Below are 19,696 nucleotides of genomic sequence, written 5' to 3' on the forward strand. Positions count from 1 at the left end.
ATAATTATTCTTTCAAAGATTATAGAATTTTATCATTTCACATGTGTATTGGAAGACTGTACCAAACAATAACAGTTTTGACATAATGATTAGTCATTTTTAAATTATTTTAAAAACTTTTATTTACTCTTGATTTATATATATAAAAAAAAAGACGCCACATCAAGAACCTTAACATACTTGGCTGCGCTTTGGGGCAACTTAAAAAAATTTCAACCATATCTCTTCTTCCTTTAATTTTTTTCAAGAGAATCTCTTCATCTGAGGTGATTATTGGGATGATGGGAAGAGTGAATATTATCATTAACTTCTACCCTTTATTATTGAAAGATCCGAAATACCTTTTTTTTAAAGTCCAATCAGTGGGTTAAATCCCATGGATGAAGATATTCTCTCTTCACCATGGATAAAGAGAAACTGTTATATATAATTTTTTTCAAACAAAAAATAGGTTCCTATGTGTTGTATAGTTTTTGGTCTTGGCCTGTTTTTCCAAATAATACCTGAGCGATAACAGCTACATTAAATTTTAATACACCATATTAACCCCAAAAGTACTGCTTTTATTACACTGCTTTTTTGTGATTACACTTTCATAAAAAAAAAAAAAAAGAAAAAGAAAAAGGGGTGTGTGAGTTTAGTCCCACAGCGGGCATGTGAGTGTGGTGTGTGTTGTATATATCCGCCATTCTACGGTCCTAAAAGTGGGTTAATCTTTTGGGATTAATGTGTGGTTTGTGTGATTACACTTTCATCAAAAAAAAAATATATATCAAAATACTAAAAGAATAATTCATTAACAATTAACAAACTAAAAAGTGTGAGAAGCATTTTCCAAAGAAAAGCTATATCAAACACAGCCATCATACTATTGTTCCATCCAAAAAAAAAAAAAAACCACAGCCATACCAGTAATGCAAACGATTACCTCATGTACTGTGGGGGTGTGTTCCAACGAAAATGCCATTACTAGAGGACCAACCAAAAGAAACAAACTCATAATAATTACTAAAAATTCTCTATTCCTCGATATATGTTTGTCCAGAGAAACAACATTTTATTTTTAATTCATCCTTGGTTAATAGTCATCGGTACAATGAAATTTTTTTCGTAATCCCTCATACAATGGATATCATTTACAACATGCAACTAGCAGTCGATCTTTAACACATTATGTAATGTATAGTTCTAAGTATGGCTGTTGATTTTACAACTCAGTCCTTGCATAGATTCAAAGGACAGCACAACTGGTGGTTCCTCTTGGTTCCTCTTGTCAAATAAATTGGCAAGGGCCATCTCCAGGTCACCATTATAGGGTGAAAATTGTGCCTCTTTCCAATGAAAAAACTTTGGGCAACTTCATAATGGATTCATTCATGCTAGAGAGCAGTCCAACGCTTTGATTGTTTGGCGACGCCACATAGCAGTATCTGGGTCAAACCTTAGCTCCCATGTAGGCCAGTAATGCAGATCCTGCTTTAAAGTTAGTACTCGAGGCTTCCCATTCAAGTGGACTGTTTTTACACGGACAAATTCCCCATGTTCCAATCCCTGTCAATTTAAATGGAAGATTTAAAACGAGGAAATCTGAAGGTATGAAAAAGAAATCCAGCAAAAACCCAGGATAAAATAAACAGCACAAATTGATCATGTGAGAATTGTAAAGAATGTCATCCATTAGCAACTAGGCATATAACCAACAGCCAAGGAAAGCAACAAAATCATAGGGTTTGTTTTGAAAATGGTATAACCAAGAGACCATTTTAGTCCAGACAGTGGAGATACTATCATTAACAAGCATTGCCATTGGTTAAAATGCAATATTGCACTTCCCATGAATTACCCCAATGAACCAACAACAACAACAACAAACTCAGCCTTATCCCAACTTAATGGGGTTGGCTTTCATCAAAAAAAAAAAAAAAAAACTTAATGGGATCAGCTACATGGATCAAAACAAAACAAAGTCAGGAAAACTTAGTTCTAACCAAAAAAGGGAAGGAAAAATGGGAAAAGAGGGATGGGGGAAGAGAAGAGCAATGAAAAATGGAAAATGAGAAATGAAAAAAAAAAAGAAAAAAAAAAAAGAAATACATAGAAGAATGAAATATGCAATATGAAAGATTAAAGATAGTAAGAGGAAAGAGGCACAACCAACACATCAGGAGAATCTCAGCTAAATGGGGTCTGCTACATGGATCCTTGCCCTCCAATAGGCTCTATCTGAGGTCATAATTGGTACAAGCCCTATACTATGCATGTCCTTCCTCACCACTTCTCCTATGGTCATTATATGCATGTCCCTAGCTCTTTTAGCTCCTTCAATCGGAATTATATCACTCCTTACTGGGGCGTCTCTAGGCCTCCGTTGAAGATGACCATACCACCTAAGACGACTCTCTCGGAGCTTGTCACTAATTGGGGTGACTCCCTAGTCCGCTCTAATATGATCATTCCGTACTTTATCCTTCCTTGTTTTTCCACACATCCATGTTAACATCCTCATCTCTGTTACACATAGTTTATCAATATGACACTTCTTAACTGCCCAGCATTCTGCCCCGTACATCATAGCCAGTTGTACAACAGTCCTATAGAACTTTCCTCTGACCTTTAAAGGAATACATCGATCACACAGCACTCCGGACTAACCTCTAAATTCAAACTCTTTCCTTTTCACACTAGCAAACTACTTTTTCACAATGATAGAATTGAAGTTCGTCCACTGTTTGAACCACCTCTAATATGAAAATCTCACTATAACATTTGCTAAGAACAATAAATATGCAAACTACTTCTAGCAGGCAATAATGCAATATTTTCCAACAGCACCTACATTATGGAACTTATTTTGCACATGGCCGCTAATTGTGAGCCAAATATTGCCATGTGCTTCAACATAATCCTCTTCAAGTGAGAGATCTCAGTGATGAAGGTTGGGATTGTGAAAACAACTTTCTCTTTGCGATGTGAGCAATGCACGAAACCGGTATGCGCAAGATCAACTAGAACAAATAAAAGAAAAGAAAAATAAAACAATCACACAAGAGACAAGAGACTTACGTGGTTCAGCAAAACCGCCTACATCCACGAAGTATGATCCAATTTCACTATGAATCAAGAGAAGAGACAATAATACAACCCTCGTGATTTGACACCCAAACCCAGGCACCCATGTACACCCTACTCTCATCTCCCATTCACTCAACCCACTTTTACCTTGGCTCCTTGCGTAGTCCTTGTACACATGTTGCACCAACATTGTACCTCTTGGACTCTCACTTGGATCCTCACATTTTGGCTCTTCACTTGGATCAACACTAGCCTCACTTTGGAAGAGACATCTCTCTTTTATAAGGCTCATCACAACTTAATGGTTTTCTCTCTCCTTAGAGAAAACCCACTAACTCTCTCTCCTCTTCTACCTTGTTGAGCAAGACTCATTTTCTCTCTCCTTAATGCTTGTTCAACAAGATTTGACTTTCTCTCTGCTTAGAGAAAGCTCACTCATACTTCTTCCAAAGAGACTCTTGGAAGACTCCACCAAGCATAATACTTCAACCACCAAAACCACTTCCACTTTCTTGGAAGTTCCAACATAGTTGAAGACCCAACTCCTCCACTTGAAGTCTTCACCTCCTTGGAAGACTCCACCTCATTGGAAACCTCCAACACTTGGAAGACTCCACCTCTTGCACTTACTTGGAAGACCCATCCTTGCAAGCATCCACATATTCTCTTTCTTCTTCTCATGGTAGAGAAAATCCACTACACACACACATCCCCAAGTGCCCACTCATATGGCACTTGCACACATAGACTTGGACCCATCATGGCCCAACACCAACAAATTCTCTACCTTCTCCATTAGCCCATCTAGACCATTGAACCGAACCTTCAACCGGTCTAGATAAAAGCCACCAAACCCAACAATGAAGAGATCAAAAACTGCACATTTCAGATCAAACTCTAGCCCTTAAAATGAAGCCATTTCATTGTGTGAGTTCCATATAGTATGGCTACCCTAAATTCAAACCTCTAGGATGCAGTAGCTCTAAACCTGAGATTCGTTACAAATATTTTCTTTGGTTACTGAACAAAAGGTACATGGGTCTACAAGTAGTGTTCTTGACTTTTATGTTGCTTAGCGCTACAAACCAAGCTTGTTACTCAATTCGGGGCCCTCAGGGAGTCGAATGTACTTGGGAGTCAAAAAGTAGACCTGGAGAGTCGTTACATTAGGGATTTTTATTAATAAAGTTAATAAAAATCTAATACTGTATTTTAATTAGCGCAATGGAGATATGTTATACTTTCTAGCTCGAAATGAGGCCAGGGTTCAAGTCTCTTTCCTTGTTTTTCTTTCGAGATACAGAGTTTGTTTTTACTGAAATATAAGACTTCATATCACATTGAATAACTAAGTTGGTGGAGTAGCATACAGACCTCTTATTTTTCAAGGCAGCAAAGGTTCAAGTTCCGACAATTTTCCAAATTTGTTGTTTAATTAGAATGGCTCCAACTCGGACCAGTCTCCTTTGACTCGCTGAGTTGACTATGTATAATGAATCGACATGTTGACTCAACTCCTACCAGGGAGTCGAGTCACTGACAAGTGTCCCTATCCTTATAGTACCAGTAAACTCTCTCCATCTCATCGAGATCCCCCTTTCATCTTTCACTCTCCATCCGAGTCGCTTGCCAGAAGTATGTAGTGTTATGTTACTTAGTGCTACAAATTGTATTGATGTAGGACTCCAAGTGTCCCATCCTTCAGCACCACTAAACCATCTCCATTTCATTGAGAGCTCCCATCCATCTTCCCACTCTTCATTCGATTCACTTGACAAAGCAATACCTTTCAATAAACAAAGTAAAGCCAAATCTGCATTTTTCCAAAACAATTTCTAACAAAAGGGAATCAGGCGATTAATCAGTTGCTTGGTACTAAGCAAGTTGACAACAGCCGCGTGCCACCATGCTTCTAACTGCCAATAAAAGTCATTACATGAGACCCGAACTTAGACACATGGCTAATTCCCCCTCCACCCCAACATTCAACTTGACCATAAAAACCTCTCACATGGCGCAAAAAGGGTGCACCACGTAGGGAAGTATAGCAAAAGCAGGATGGCACCACCACCTCTAACATCTCCTCCAATTTCACTCTCACCGGCCAATGGGTAGGTAATCGAAAAGGACGCCCGAGCAGTGTTCCCCTTGTTTTCCTCAAGCACCACATGATACTTGAGAGACAACGTCACACATAAAGAAAACTGTGCAACCTTCCGGTGATCTGAATCCTTCCCTTGTGACTCTCAAATAGGATTGGCAAATGCAATTTGCTTCATGGAATGGAAATGTAGAGACCTACATGGAATGGCTATCCATTTACCCTTAAGAAGCCAAAGTCTTCTCTATCAGTATCTACTGGAAGACACTGTCTACTGACCTTTTTGACGGCTAAAGCCTTATTGCTAATGGGTGGGCTTGACTTCATAAGAAAGATGGTTTGCGAGGCACCGAGGTACATAGTACTTGGGGCCTCAAGTGATGAAATAACAGGAGAATGCAGCCCAGCAAATTCTCTTCAGATTGGTTTAAACATCCAAATATTCTTTTCCTTTCTTTGTATTCTCCTTTTCCATCTAAACTTTGTAGGCAGGAACAGAACATCAACTATTATTTTCAACAGCATATAAAGGTGGAACTGTCTGTTGTCATTTTCTAACTTTCAGATGCATCATGCATATCACAATTAATCTCTCACAAGCTTCTCTTTAATCACATTTCTGATAAGGTCATTAATTCATCAATGACAAGTATGTCATTCGTATGTACAGATGGCATAGAGAGGATTAAAAGATAAATGCAATGTACAGAAAGGGATACTTTACACCTTGTTCTGTTGCAAATTCTCCCCCTCTCCAACCCCCGAAATACTGATTAATCAAGTACGCAATTAACATCATTACAGATCATCACCAAATGCTGCCAATATCCTAGAAGGTAACTAAGTCAACAGTCCTGTTATGGGGGAACTGGATTCCCTAAAGTTAAAAATAAAATTCTACGTTATAGATCATAAAACACAATATTTAGCAAAAGTGAAAGAAACCAATTGGTTAGAATAGTCAATCACAAAAAAAGAACCAACAATCAAGGGTATACATACCTTTACCACGTCAACAAAGGCTTCCAAATCAGGAGTGGGTTTCCCATTGACGTCAACTATCCACTGTAGAGCATATAGACCATATCTCTGGACTGGACTCCCATGACACCATCTGTAGATAAGATAAACTGTCACCAATTTGTCTATCTATGAAGTCCATAGACAATAAATTCATGCTTAGAAAATATAAAAAAATTTATTCTCAACTCTCAGTTACTATCCAAACTTATTTTTTGTAAAATAAGTAAGGCACAGAGAGAGAGAGCAACAGAAGAGAAGAGAGACCAATATGCCATGATAGGATTTTGTTCTTCCTATCAGGGTATTCCTCCTTTATTTACAAACCAGAAAGCAGACTCTTAGGAGGAAACCTACTAAGAGTACACATCTAATTACAAGGAAACAATGTATAAGTAAAACACCTCCTATCACTAAGACTACACATAAACCACGACAGGGACACGCCTCCCTATCGTGATCAACCAATTAAACCCAATAGCAATAAAGTACCGTCGGGGATTTGATAACCATACCCCTATTGTAAAAGTAGACAACTTAACAGAGTTCAAGATGATTCTTCTCATTTCTATGAGAGGAAATTTGCTTACATTTGTCATTGAACTGAGCATTACCCTGCTTATGTCAAATGACTCAAATTTATGAAGCTTGATCATAGATCAGGCTGCTGATGAGACTATTGCATGGTAAGGACTCCGCTCAACCAAAACCCACAAAACCTAGAGACTAGATACAAACATAATCGAGTCTGGCTCATGTAGATAATTAACCTAGTTGAAAGTTCAAGCTATGCTACTGACACTAACTGGCTTGCTGACATTCCTGGTTGTGCATCCTCCAACAAACAAGATTCCAATCCATCATAACTTCCATTCTAGTTTTTAGCTGTTAAGTCTTTGGTAACTTATTAGAACATGATATCTGAGTAACGAAATAATTTCACCTTGCCACATACACACCATGCCCCTCTTCAGGAAGAAACCCAAGGGCACGCACTGCTGAGTGAGGATCTTGAATGATACATCCACACCAATTCACCATCCGTGTGGTACCATTGCCATCCCTGATATCTGTTCCGACCACAAGTTCAATTTCTTTTCCCTGCCAGAGTGTGCAAAATAAAGAAAATGAAGGATGAATCCATGAAATATTCTTGCCTCACTTGTCCATGCATAAGGAGCACACCAAATGAACTACAAAAGCTCCATTATGTATCAAGAGGATTAAAAGAGATCTTTTTCTTGGGTGGGGTTGGGGGGAGGGGGGAGGGGGGGGGGAGGGGGGAGAAGAGAGGAGAAACTACTTTGCCATACCTGCCGAAAAATAGTCATATTAAGTATCCCTCCATTGTCACCATATTTGTCTAACTCTTCACAAGCATATTCTATGTCACGGAAGCATGTTATAGGCTCTTTGTTGATTGCCAGAAGCATGTCACCTTGTTCTAGTACTTGCTCAGCTTTTGATCCAGCCAAGCAACCTTTCACACGTAAAACTTGTCGCCTTATTGGATCTTTCCTGACTAGATCCTGCGACAGATAAACTCAATAATGATTAGTTAAGAAATTTTTTTACAACAATAACAGAAAACATATAAAAACGAGCATTACATCAATACAATGTCCAAAAAGTTGTTCCAGGAAGCAAAGGCATTAATAAATTGTCAAGCTCTAAAAATATTATTAATAGGAAAATCTTATTGTAACCAAAGTTGTGAACTAGGAAGTTGTAACCTTGATTTTTTGCCCTTTTAAGATAATAAATTTGTTTCCCCCAATGAGGGTAAATCCTGTCATTCCACATAAATACTGTATTAAATAACTTTCAACTTTTTGAAAATCCTTTCTTACCCGTGCATTAAATAACTATTGAGAATAAGACAAGGGGCAATTAAAAGAAGGTTACAACCTCTTAGTTCACCACTTTGGTGACAACAAATTGCACCCATTATTAATCTAACCATCATATGTTTGCAGTTGAAGAAAATTTTTTTTTTTTGGGGGGGGGGAGAGGGGCTTACTCTGATAAAATGTGAACTATCAGTTAAGATTTATAGATGATTGATCCTAGTAATGAAGGAAGGGTTTACAGCACGAAGGAGAAGAAGAAGAAGAGAGAAGAAGAGAGGAAGAAGAAGATGGTTGGAGAGAATCGTGGAATGTTAGGAGTTGCTTCTCCTAACATCCATTTACTTCATTAAACCATTCTTAAGGAATTACAAGGACCTCCCTAGGGAGGTAAAAGAGAAACAGAAATAAAAGTTAAAAATACAACTCTAGTGACATATGACATAGACATTTACTAAAGTACCTCTAGTACATACACTCTAACACTCCCCCTCAAGCTAGAGAATAAATGTCATACATTCCCAGCTTGGACAATAAGGTACTAAATAGACCAAGAATGAGACCCTTGGTGAAGATATCTGCTACTTGATCACCTGTCTTCACAAAGCGAGTACAAATGCACCCAGAATCCAGCTTCTCTTTGATGAAGTGTCGATCAACCTCAATATGTTTGGTTCGATCATGCTGAACCGGATTATGGGCAATGCTTATAGCAGTTTTGTTGTCGTAATAAAGTCTCATTGGCCCTTCAGTTTCAAAACTCAAGTCTTGAAGAAGTCTTTTTAGCCATATAAGCTCACATACTCCATGAGCCATGGCCCTAAACTCATCCTCAGCGCTAGATCTAGCTACAACTGGTTGTTTCTTGCTCCTCCAGGTAACTAGATTACCACCCACAAAGGTACAGTACCCAGAAGTAGATCTCCTATCAGAGACTGAACCAGCCCAATCAGCATCTGTGTAGCCTTCAATCTGCAAATGGTCATCCCGACAAATAGAAGGCCTTTTCCTGGACACGATTTCAAGCATCTAATGATGCGATACACCGCATCCAGATGTCCACTCCTGGGAGCATGCATGAACTGACTCACCACTCCAACTGCATAAGAGATGTCTGGTCGAGTCAAGGAGAGATAGATTAATTTCCAAACTAATCTTTGGTACTTGCTTGCATCTATAAGAGAAGAACCACATTCATCACCAAGCTTATGATTCAAATCAATAAAAGAAGTTGCTAATTTGCACCCTATCATGCTTGTCTCTTTCAAAAGATCCAAGACAAATTTCCTTTGGCAAATGTTGATTCCTTTCCTTGATCTAGATACTTCAATACCCAAGGAGTATTTCAAGAGTCCAAGATCTTTGATCTCAAACTGTCAAGCCAGATAAGACTTCAAGTTGTTTATCTCTGCAACATCATTCCCAGTTATCACAATGTCATCAACATAGACAATGAGAGTTGTAACTGTAGCATTACCTCTCTTGATAAACAAGGTGTGGTCAGCTTGACTCTGATAATACCCATTCTTCAGGATGACTTGTCTAAATCTCTCAAACCAGGCCTTAGGAGACTGCTTGAGGCCATAGAGAGCTTTCTTCAAGAGACATACTTTCCCTTCAGCTAAGGGACACTGAAAACCAGGTGGAGGCTGCATGTACACTTCTTCTGCTAAATCTCCATGAAGAAATGCATTCTTCACATCTAATTGGTACATTGGCAGCCACTGAAAGAAGAACCTTGATTGAGTTATGCTTGGTTATAGGGGCAAAAGTCTCCTGGTAGTCAATGCCGTACACCTGACTATATCCTTTTGTAACCAACCTAGCTTTGTATCTTTCCACTGTACCATCGGATCTATACTTGATTGTATAAACCCATCTGCATTCAACTGAAGTTCTCCCCCGAGGAAGATCAAATAGTGTCCAAGTATTGTTCTTCTCCAGAGCCACCGTTTCCTCAGACATTGTTTGCATCCATTTTGGATCGGATAAGGCCTCTGTGACATTTTTGGGAATGGAAGAAGACTCAAGGGCAGTGGAAAAGGCAATACCTATAGGAGAAATAGAGTCATAGGAAACAAACTAGGCTATGGGGTTAGTACAGGCTCTCTTCCCCTTTCTCATAGCAATGGGAAGATCTAATTCAGAAGGAGAAGAATTACCTGACTGAGGAGGATAAGACTGAGGATGTAGATCCAAAGAGGGGTTTTGGTAGGGTTGCTTATACCACAGTTGCTTTCCTTTTCCCTTCAACAAGCATTCACCTCTTGTGAATACACCATCTTCCTTGAATCTTATGCCCTTGTATTCTTTTTTTTTGCTAGCATCACCACCACTACTAGCATCAATATCAACAATACCATCAGCATCAGCATCATCAACAACATCCACTTCTTTGTACTTTCCAATATCAAATAGGAATGGGGAAGTGGAGGTAGGCAAGGGAAATAGAAAAGGAATGACATCAGCATCCTGTTCACTAGTACTCTCCCCCTGAACAGGATGGTGAGGGGAAGAAAAGTAAGGAATAGATTCACAGAAGGTGACATCTTTAGAGAGAAGTCGCCTTCGGGAAGGAGGATGGTAGCACTTATACCCTTTGGTTAAATCAGAGTAGCCCAAGAAGATACACTTGAGAGCTTTCGGATCAAGCTTGGTGCGGGCTGATTTGTTGACATGAACATAACAAACATAACCAAAGACTTTTGGAGGCAAGGAGAAAACTGAGGATTGAGGAGAAAGAAAAGCCAAGGGGATTTGGAGCCAAGAACTGGAGTTGGCATCCGGTTAATAAGAAAGGCAGCGGTAAGAAGTGCATCAGACCAGAAGGTCTTACACACATGCATGCCAAAGAGAAGACCCTCGGTGATTTCCAGCAAATGGCGGTTTTTTTGCTCAACTACCCCATTTTGCTGGGGGGGGGGTGTCAACACAAGCCAATTAATGGATGATGCCATTATCAGTAAAGAACTGTTGGATCCCCCCATACATGTACTCACCCCCCTTATCAGACCTAACATTTTGGATTCGAGTACCAAACTGAGTATGGATAAGTTGACAAGAAATCCTTAAAAGCACAAACATTACTCTTTTGTTTCAACAAAACAGTCTAAGTAGACCTAGAATAGTCATCCACAAATGAAACAAAATAAAAAAATCCAGATAAAGAAGTAGCAGGAGAAGGCCCCCAAACATCAGTATAAACAAGAGAAAAATGTGCAGTAGATCTATTACCACGATAAAGATAAGATGTGCGACAATGTTTAGCAAAAACACAAGATTCACACTGAAAAACATAAGAGGAAGGAAAAGAAGTAAACAAGTGGGTAACTGTCTCCTCATAAAAAAAAATAGAGATGACCCAAACGTTAATGCCAAAGCATTACAGACTCCAAAGTACTATGGTCACTCCGACCACAAACATAAGCTGAAGCAGTAAATTGAGCAAGTAACTGTGGTTCAAGAAGGTAGAGTCCTCCTTTTTCAGTCCCATAGCCAATAACCCTCTTTGTCTCCAAATCCTGAAAAACACAATAAGAAGGAAAGAAAGTGGCACAACAATTTAAGGATTTGGTTAGGTGACTCACTGATAATAGGTTAGTAGCAAAATCAGGAATATGAAGGACAGACTCAAGGAAAATAGAGGGAGTAACTCGCACATTACCCTTACCAGAGACAAAAGAAAGGGAACCATCAACAACCCTTACCTTGTCCAGGTCAGAGCAAATGGAGTAGGAATCATAATTTTGTGACATACCAGTCATGTAAGCAGAGGCTCCAGAGTCAATAATCCAGGTGGGTGCAGTAGAAGGAGCAAACGAGACCTGCAGAGCTGAGGCAGAAGTAGTTGACCCTCCAGAGGTAGCACCAGTAGTTGACCCTTCAAGGTGAGACATCAGCCGGTGGAGGGCAGCAATGTCATCCTGTGAAAGGGAATCAGGAGCAGGCTGGGGTCCAGATGTCTCAGACTCAGATGTCACAGAGTGAGCCCTAGCTCCCCCTCGCTTGCCTCTACGGGCACTAGAGGAACCACCACGCATACCAGGGGGCTGCCCATGAAGATTCCAACACCTGTCCTTGGTGTGTCCCAGCTTGCCACAGTGATCACATTTGAACCTCTCACGGTGATCTCCACAAGTTGGCCCTTGGCCTCTTCCCCCACTTTTCCAATCTCTGTGGGAACTAGAAACAAGAGCAGATCTCTCTGTTGATGGTGTAATACCCATAGTTGTTCTCCTGGTTTCCTCACTCTGCAAGTAGCTGCACACGTCATCCAGAGATGGAAAGGGAGATCTCCCTAGGATTTGCAAGCAAAGAGGCTCATATTATGGGTTAAGACCACCCAGCAAAATAAGGACTCTTTCCTTTTCACAGTTCCTGTAGACCATTGCCTCATCCTCAGAATTGGACAGGTGGATATTGTTATAGTGATCATACTCCTCCCACAAGCTGATAACAGTGTTGTAGTAATTAGATATGCTCCTATCACCCTGTTTCATATGGATGATTTTTTTAAGAATTTGATACATTTTAGTTGCAACACCAACTCTATCATAAATCTTGGAGGCACTATCCCAGATATCTTTCGCAGTCTCCTTACTCATAAACCTCCTACCTATCTCAGGTTTCATGGAGAATATCAACCAAGTCATGACAGTGGAGTTCTCAGTCTCCCACTTGACATAGCCTGCATCAGTTGTAGCAAGAGCCTTGATAGACCCAGTAATGTGTCCCCACTTCCCCCTACTACGTAGAGACAACTTCACAGAACGGGACCAATCCAAGTAGTTGGTATTGTCCAATTTCACGACAGATATTTGGGTGTTGGGATTGTCAAAGGGAGCCATAGTTGAGACACCACTGGCCGGAATTGGTCCACTGACCTTAGAATCAGCCCTAGACACCGTAGACATACTGCCAAACAACTCAGGGGAATGCAAAATAAAGCCTTGTATAAATGGGGAGACACCTCAACCCAACCACAACAAGGAGAACAGCAAGCAACAGGCAAGCCAAGAGCATACACTTGATGAAAAAACACAAACTAAATGCTTCCACAAACCAAACAACAGCAGCACATATCATCCAAGGCCATAACACTAATGAAATCTGCCACTCACAGTAGTTAAGAACCACACAAGATAGCACAGTCTGAAGGTCTTCAACAGAAAAAAAAGGAAGAGAAAATACCCTGCTGGCAGTATCGTGGATGAGAATAAAGCTCTCAAACCTGCTTCATGTACCAATCGAGATCTTTGGAGCCTTAAAGAGGACCTCAAGGCAACTCAAAAGGTCCCAGCCCCAAAGCAAACCAAGCTGCCAACAGGCAGAATCGAACAGAGAAGAGAAAACAACTGGCGGAAAAAACTGGGCAGCAATCTTTGGAGCAGCACTCCTCGAGCTGCTTCTCTCTTCAACCGACTGTTGAAGGGGTTGAAAGGACACCCCTAGACGATCCAAATGCGCCAAACCTCATCCCAAAAGGTTGAGAGATGAGGGAGAAACAAAAAAAATTGCAGAAGCTGGCGGTAACAATGGTGCAGCTGCTGGAGTTTCAACTCTTCTTCATTAGTATCTGCAGTCCCTCCATTCGATATTGAATCAAAGAATGGAACTCTAAAGGGATGTATTGCTTCACATTGTACAGCCCTTAATGGAACCCTAAAGGGAAGAAGGGTTCCAAAGAGAGGTAAAAGAAACAAGGCTGACCCTAGCCGACTCTCAAACCAGAGGACCTTGAAGCTCTGATACCAAGTTAAGATTTATAGATGATTGATCCTAGTAATGAAGGAAGGGTTTACAGCATGAAGGAGAAGAAGAAGATAGTTGGAGAGAATCGTGGAATGTTAGAGTTGCTTCTCCAAACATCCATTTACTTCATTAAACCATTCTTAAGGAATTACAAGGACCTCCCCAGGGAGGTAAAAGAGAGACAGAAATAAAAGTTAAAAATACAACTCTAGTGACATATGACATAGACATGTACTAAACTACCCCTAGTACATACACTCTAACACTATCATATAAAAGATTACAATTATCTGAACAGTACACATTGCTTTACATGCTAGCACATTGCACTATGCTGAAAACACAAGAGAGCAACGATCTATATTATAATTGTTCCAACAAATTTTAACTCTGCTTTCAATCACCATATATAGAAGAATTCTACACCAGTTTGTTGGGTTGATTAAAAAAATGTCATATTCTTGTTTCAGTATGACACATCGATACATGTACAGATATAGAGAAGTACTTGATTGGAGCAGACAAAATCTGTCGCAAAAGTGGAAAGAAGAGAATAAAAGGTGTAAAGGAGAATGGAAACAGTTTGGCGGAGAAATACTTTCTCCGCACCTTTCAAATTTTAAGCTACTGACTCAATTCAAACTCACCACTAACAAACCCAACCAAAATAATAAATGGAAGTGCAGAAAATGACTAAACTACTATAAAGGAAACATCAATTTCGAATAAAATAATGGTCCAGTTCAAGGAGGACAAGAATCCCACGCAGAGGTAAAACCGCACCACATCTACAAGAGGAGCTGATGGATTATAAATTTGGTACGGACACTTGCAAGTTGGCCTTTTTTTTTTGGTCCAGTCCTATCGAGGGCCCATAGGCCAACTAGTGGGGAGGGGGTGGGAAGTCTCAAACACGAGACATGCAATTGGCCTCCTGCTTCGACAAGCAGAGTCATTAACAAATGCGCTGGGCAGGTGGCAGTAGTTGGCCTTTTGTTGAACCAAATGAAGATGAACCTCCTCTAATGCAAACTCATATAACTAACTGGAACACAATTTCTATAACAAAAGAGTGTTGCCTTTACATCCTCTTAAAACCCATATTCTCCAGACAACACCTCAACAGTATTTAAAAGAATTTTCTGACCCAATAATTTATTATGCTCTTAACAAATGTATTACCTCAACTTCTGATGATGGATAGGCAAAAGGATATCCTCAAACACTCTCCATAGCAAGTGAAGGACAAGGGAGTTGTGAAAAGCTTCTGCCATTTCCAACACCACCTCACAAATTTTATGACAGCATACCTGTCATTTGGGATACCGTGGTTAATTTTGGCACACATTTTGGAGGAACATATACGCATGGGTGGCCGAACTGGGAAAATTAACTTTAGTCCAGAAACCCTTTCATAATATCATCTTAGCAAGCTAAATCCAACACCACCTCATAGTCAGCTTTGTCTCGGGAATTTCTCTTCTTTTTTTTTTTTTTTTTTTTTTTTTTTTCTTTTGTTGTTGTTGTTGTTGGGGGCGGAGAGGGTATTAAATTTCATAGTTTGTCTCATTAGCGAGGAATAACAAGATTGGAATCTTATTAGGATGCGATTCCTCCATGCCGCAGTGAGAAGGAATCCTAAAATTTGGTGCAGTCTTCACCCAACTACCCTCTTTACCTTTTTTCACAGGAATATATCCTGGGAAAGTGAACACCATCCGAGGATGTGTTCAAAGAAAACCTATGTTGTCCTTTCTTCCCAGGTTTAGATTTGGTAATTGGGTCATAAAGTCCAAGTTCAAGTTGAGATAGGAATAGCCCAAAGCTACAAGGCTTAGAAAACATATCTACAAGGTCGATAGGTCTGCTCCACAGGCTGGTTCCAGCCCTGCTCCTATTACTGATGGCTCTCCTACAACTACTACTTCCCCCAAGGAACCTGTTAAGTGTGAATAGTGCAACAAACCATATCACATTAAGGCTACTTGCTGGAAACTACATGAGAAACCTACTGATTTTGAAGCCAAACATAGTCGTGGTAAAACTAAAAACAAGGCTAATCACACTAAAAGTGTAGCTACAGCCCCCACTTCTGAACATGGTCTCTCCCAAGAAGAATTAGAAGCTTTCAGGCATATGTTACAGGCTTCTGCTGCTTCTACTACATCTCTTCCTACTGGTTCTTCCACTCCATCAGGTTCCCACTCTGCCCGTTCAGGTATTTCATTTTCTAGTCATTGTGCATTGGCTGTCTCCACTCCATGGATTATAGACTCTAGTGCCACTGACCATATTACAGGTTCCTCCAGCCTGTTTCATAAATATCCTCCCACTTCTGGCAAGGATAAAATCAAGGTGGCTAATGGTTCCCTCTCATCCGCTTCAGGAAAGGGTTCCATTAGTTGCTCCTCATTCATTACACTGTCTTCCGTATTACATATTCCCAATTTTACTACTAATCTTCTGTCTATTAGTAGTCTTACTAAAGATCTAAATTGCAAAGTAATTTTTTTCCCACTCATTGTGTTTTTCAGAAACTAGAAACAAGGGCAAACGATTGGATGTGGTAAAGTGCATGGTGGATTGTACCTGCTTGATGATGGTCGCCTTCCTCTAACAACATTACCTTCTCAATCGTGTCAACCTTCCTCCTCCTCCTCCTCCTCCTCTGAATTGCATCAATGGCATTTTAGATTAGGACACCCCCCCTTAGGGACTTTATCCCATTCATTTCCAGCATTGGTTAAAACCAGTGATAAGGAAGAATTTTTTTGTGAGGCTTGTGTCTTGGCCAAACAGACACATTCAACGTATCCTATTTCTAATAAAAGATCTTCTACCCTTTTTCATTTGGTTCATACTGATATGTAGGATCCTAGTTGCAAAGTTTCTATTTCTGGTTATCAGTGGTTTGTCTCCTTAATAGATTGTTACTCAAGAACCACTTGGGTCTACCTGATGCACACAAAAAATGAGGTTTTTTCATGTTTTCAGCACTTTCATAAGATGATTTAGACCAGTTTAATGCCACTCTCAAAATTTTGAGGAGTCATCAAGCGTCGCCATGGCGTCTGGCGGAGAGGTTCGAGCTCGCCATGGTGGATGTATATATCGTTCGATATGGCTTCCATGCGCCTGGCGCATGGCCTACGATATGTTGGCATATCGTCGATATGACGTTAATCTATATTTTCAATTTTCATACTTTCATATACACTAATGGATATTAGTTACACTTTCATGAATTAAACCATAGTGGCATAGTATACTAGTAGTAGTGTAGTCCTTTCATGTTGATTTTGATGTTATAGAACATATATTATAGCATACTAAATGACATTAAATAAGAAATAAAAATTAAACATGTCGACATGCTCGCCATGCACGCTGGCGGCATGTCGATATATCGCTGACCTTCCACGACTTGATGTGGTGACAACTATATGGAAGGTCAGTTTCAAAAATACCTTGCTGCCCATGGGATTATACATCAAACCAATTGTGTTGATATTCCAGCCCAAAATGGTGTGGTTGAGAGAAAAATCGCCATCTCTTGGAGGTGGCTAGAGCCCTTATGTTTGCTCGAAATGTTCCCTCTTCTTATTGGGGGGATGCTATCCTCACTACAGCCTATATGATTAATAGGTTGCCTACTCGGGTCCTTGACCCTAAGTCCCTAGCTGAACTGTTATATGGCTCCTCTTCTTTTGTCGCTCCACCTAAAGTGTTTGGCTGTGTCTATTATGCTAGGGATACTAGATCCCTTGGTAAACTTGAACCCATGGCCTCCGCTGCATTTTTCTAGGATACTCTGCCACCCAAAAGGGGTACAAGTGTTATTATCCTCCTACGTGACGTACTATGGTAAGTATGGATTTTATTTTTCATGAGAGCCTCTAAAATTATTCGTCCCCACCTCTTCAGTGGAAGAGTTTTAGTGAAGATGTGATAGACCATAGAACCCCCCCCCCCAATTTCAGTATGTGCATAATAAATTTGTTCCCGCTCCTCCTGCTTTTGTTCCTTCCTCTACTTCAGGGGGAGATGTTCCTATACAGGGAGAGACTAAAGATAATAATAACAATGAAATTCCTATTCAGGGGGAGCTCACTTCAGTCCAGAAAACCATTAGTGATTTTCAGAGGAGGATTGATGATTCAAATTTGAAGATCTATAAAAAGAGTCGTACCAGACATAAGCAGCTTCAATCCACTACAGCACCAGTACCCATCCAGTAGCCAAACCCAAATCCAGAACCTACTTCTCCACCTGGTAAGACTTCTTCTCTTGAGCTACCTATTGCTGTTCGCAAAGGTGTTAGGGCTTGTGCTCAACACCCTATCTCCCATGTTGTTTCCTATGACTCCTTTTCTCCATCATTTTGGGCATCTGTGTCGTCTCTTTCTTTTGTTCGTATTCCTCAAAATTGGCAAGAAGCTCTATCAGATGGAAATTGGAAAGCAGTAATGATGGAAGAAATGGAAGCCTTAAAGAAAAATGAACCCTGGGATCTTATTGTTCTTCCACCAGGGAAAAGACCTGTTGGATGTAAGTGGGAGTTTGTAGTAAAACAGAAGGTTTTTTTTTTTTTTTTGGGGTCTGTCCTACTAAAGGGCCCAAAGGCCAACTACAATCTAAGGGGAAGGCTAAGACAAGCCCACAATCTACAACTAAGGGGGGAGGGGGGGAGGGGGAGAAAGGTGCCTATTTTTTGACACAATATGCAATCCAGGAGAGTCGAACCCTTGACCTCCTGGGGGGCATGCACCAACTTGCAATGCCTCCAGCCAACCGAGCTAGCGGTTGTGAATAGATATAAGGCACGACTTGTGGCAAAAGGGTTCACTCAGACGTATGAGATTTGATTACCAGGAGACCGTTGCCCCTGTTGCAAAGAACAATTAGATGTGAAGAATGTTTTTCTCAATGGGGAACTTGATGAGGAGGTGAATATAGATATTCCACCTGGGTTCTCTTGTGACAAAACCTAAGGCAAAGTGTGTAGATTGAAGCATGCACTTTATGGGCTGAAGCAGTCACCTCGAGCATGGTTTGGCAGGTTTCACAAGGCTATGGTTTATGTAGGCTACAAATAGAGTAATGCTTATCACACTCTTTTTATTAAAAGAGTTGGTGAAAAAATCATTGTTCTTATAGTCTACGTAGATGATATTGTGGTAACCAGCAATGATGGTGATGAAATCAACTGTCTGAAGAAGTCGACAGGAGTTTGAGATTAAGGATCTAGGAAAGTTAACGTACTTCCTTAGGATTGAAGTTGCTAGATCTTCTAAGGGCATCTTTCTCTCTCAAAGGAAGTATATCCTAGATTTGTTGACAGAAACTAGTTTGTTAGGATGCCACCCTTCAGATACTCCAATGGATGCAAATGTTCGTCTTAAAGAAAAGGAGGGTGAACCTATTGATAAAGGCCAGTACCAAGGTTGGTAGGGAAGTTGATTTATCTCTCACATGCACGTCCAGATAATGTTATAGCAGTGAGTACTGTGAGTCAATTCATGCATGATCCCTACTCTTCCCATATGGAGGCTATTCTTCCTATCCTTCACTACTTGAAGTTAGCCCTAAGGAAAGGCATTCTATTGTCTCCTCATGATCACCTACGAATAGAAGCATATACTGATGCTGATTGGGCTGGTTCTCCTGACTGCAAGTCTATCTCTGGGTACTGTACTTTTGTAGGTGGCAATCTTGTCACTTGGCGTAGTAAGAAACAGAATGTAGTAGCTCGTTCTAGTACTAAAGCAGAGTTTCGTGCCATGGCACAAGGCATTTGTGAGTTACTTTGGCTGAAGAGTTTATTACAAGACCTTGGTGTTCATGTTCGTCTTCCTATGATGTTGTACTATGACAACAATTTTACAATCAACATTGCACATAATCT

The 19,696-nt window shown here is 40.2% G+C and overlaps 1 protein-coding gene across 3 annotated transcripts in view; it reads right to left on the reverse strand.

Annotated features, from left to right (window-relative positions):
* Positions 1 to 1,267: 1,267 nt before the first annotated feature.
* Positions 1,268 to 19,696, reverse strand: part of LOC122645753 (protease Do-like 7) — a 60,004-nt gene continuing 41,575 nt past the window's right edge. For all 3 annotated transcript variants that reach the window (XM_043839106.1, XM_043839105.1, XM_043839104.1), the window contains 4 exons: positions 7,507 to 7,722; positions 7,137 to 7,294; positions 6,176 to 6,287; positions 1,268 to 1,551 (listed from right to left, as the gene is read on the reverse strand). In XM_043839106.1, coding sequence (XP_043695041.1) covers positions 1,375 to 1,551; positions 6,176 to 6,287; positions 7,137 to 7,294; positions 7,507 to 7,722 — 663 coding nt within the window. In that variant the 3' untranslated portion in view covers positions 1,268 to 1,374. The remainder of the gene's footprint in view (positions 1,552 to 6,175; positions 6,288 to 7,136; positions 7,295 to 7,506; positions 7,723 to 19,696) is intronic.

This window comes from Telopea speciosissima, chromosome 11 (genome assembly GCF_018873765.1).
Source record: "Telopea speciosissima isolate NSW1024214 ecotype Mountain lineage chromosome 11, Tspe_v1, whole genome shotgun sequence".
NCBI classification, from domain to species: Eukaryota; Viridiplantae; Streptophyta; class Magnoliopsida; order Proteales; family Proteaceae; genus Telopea; species Telopea speciosissima.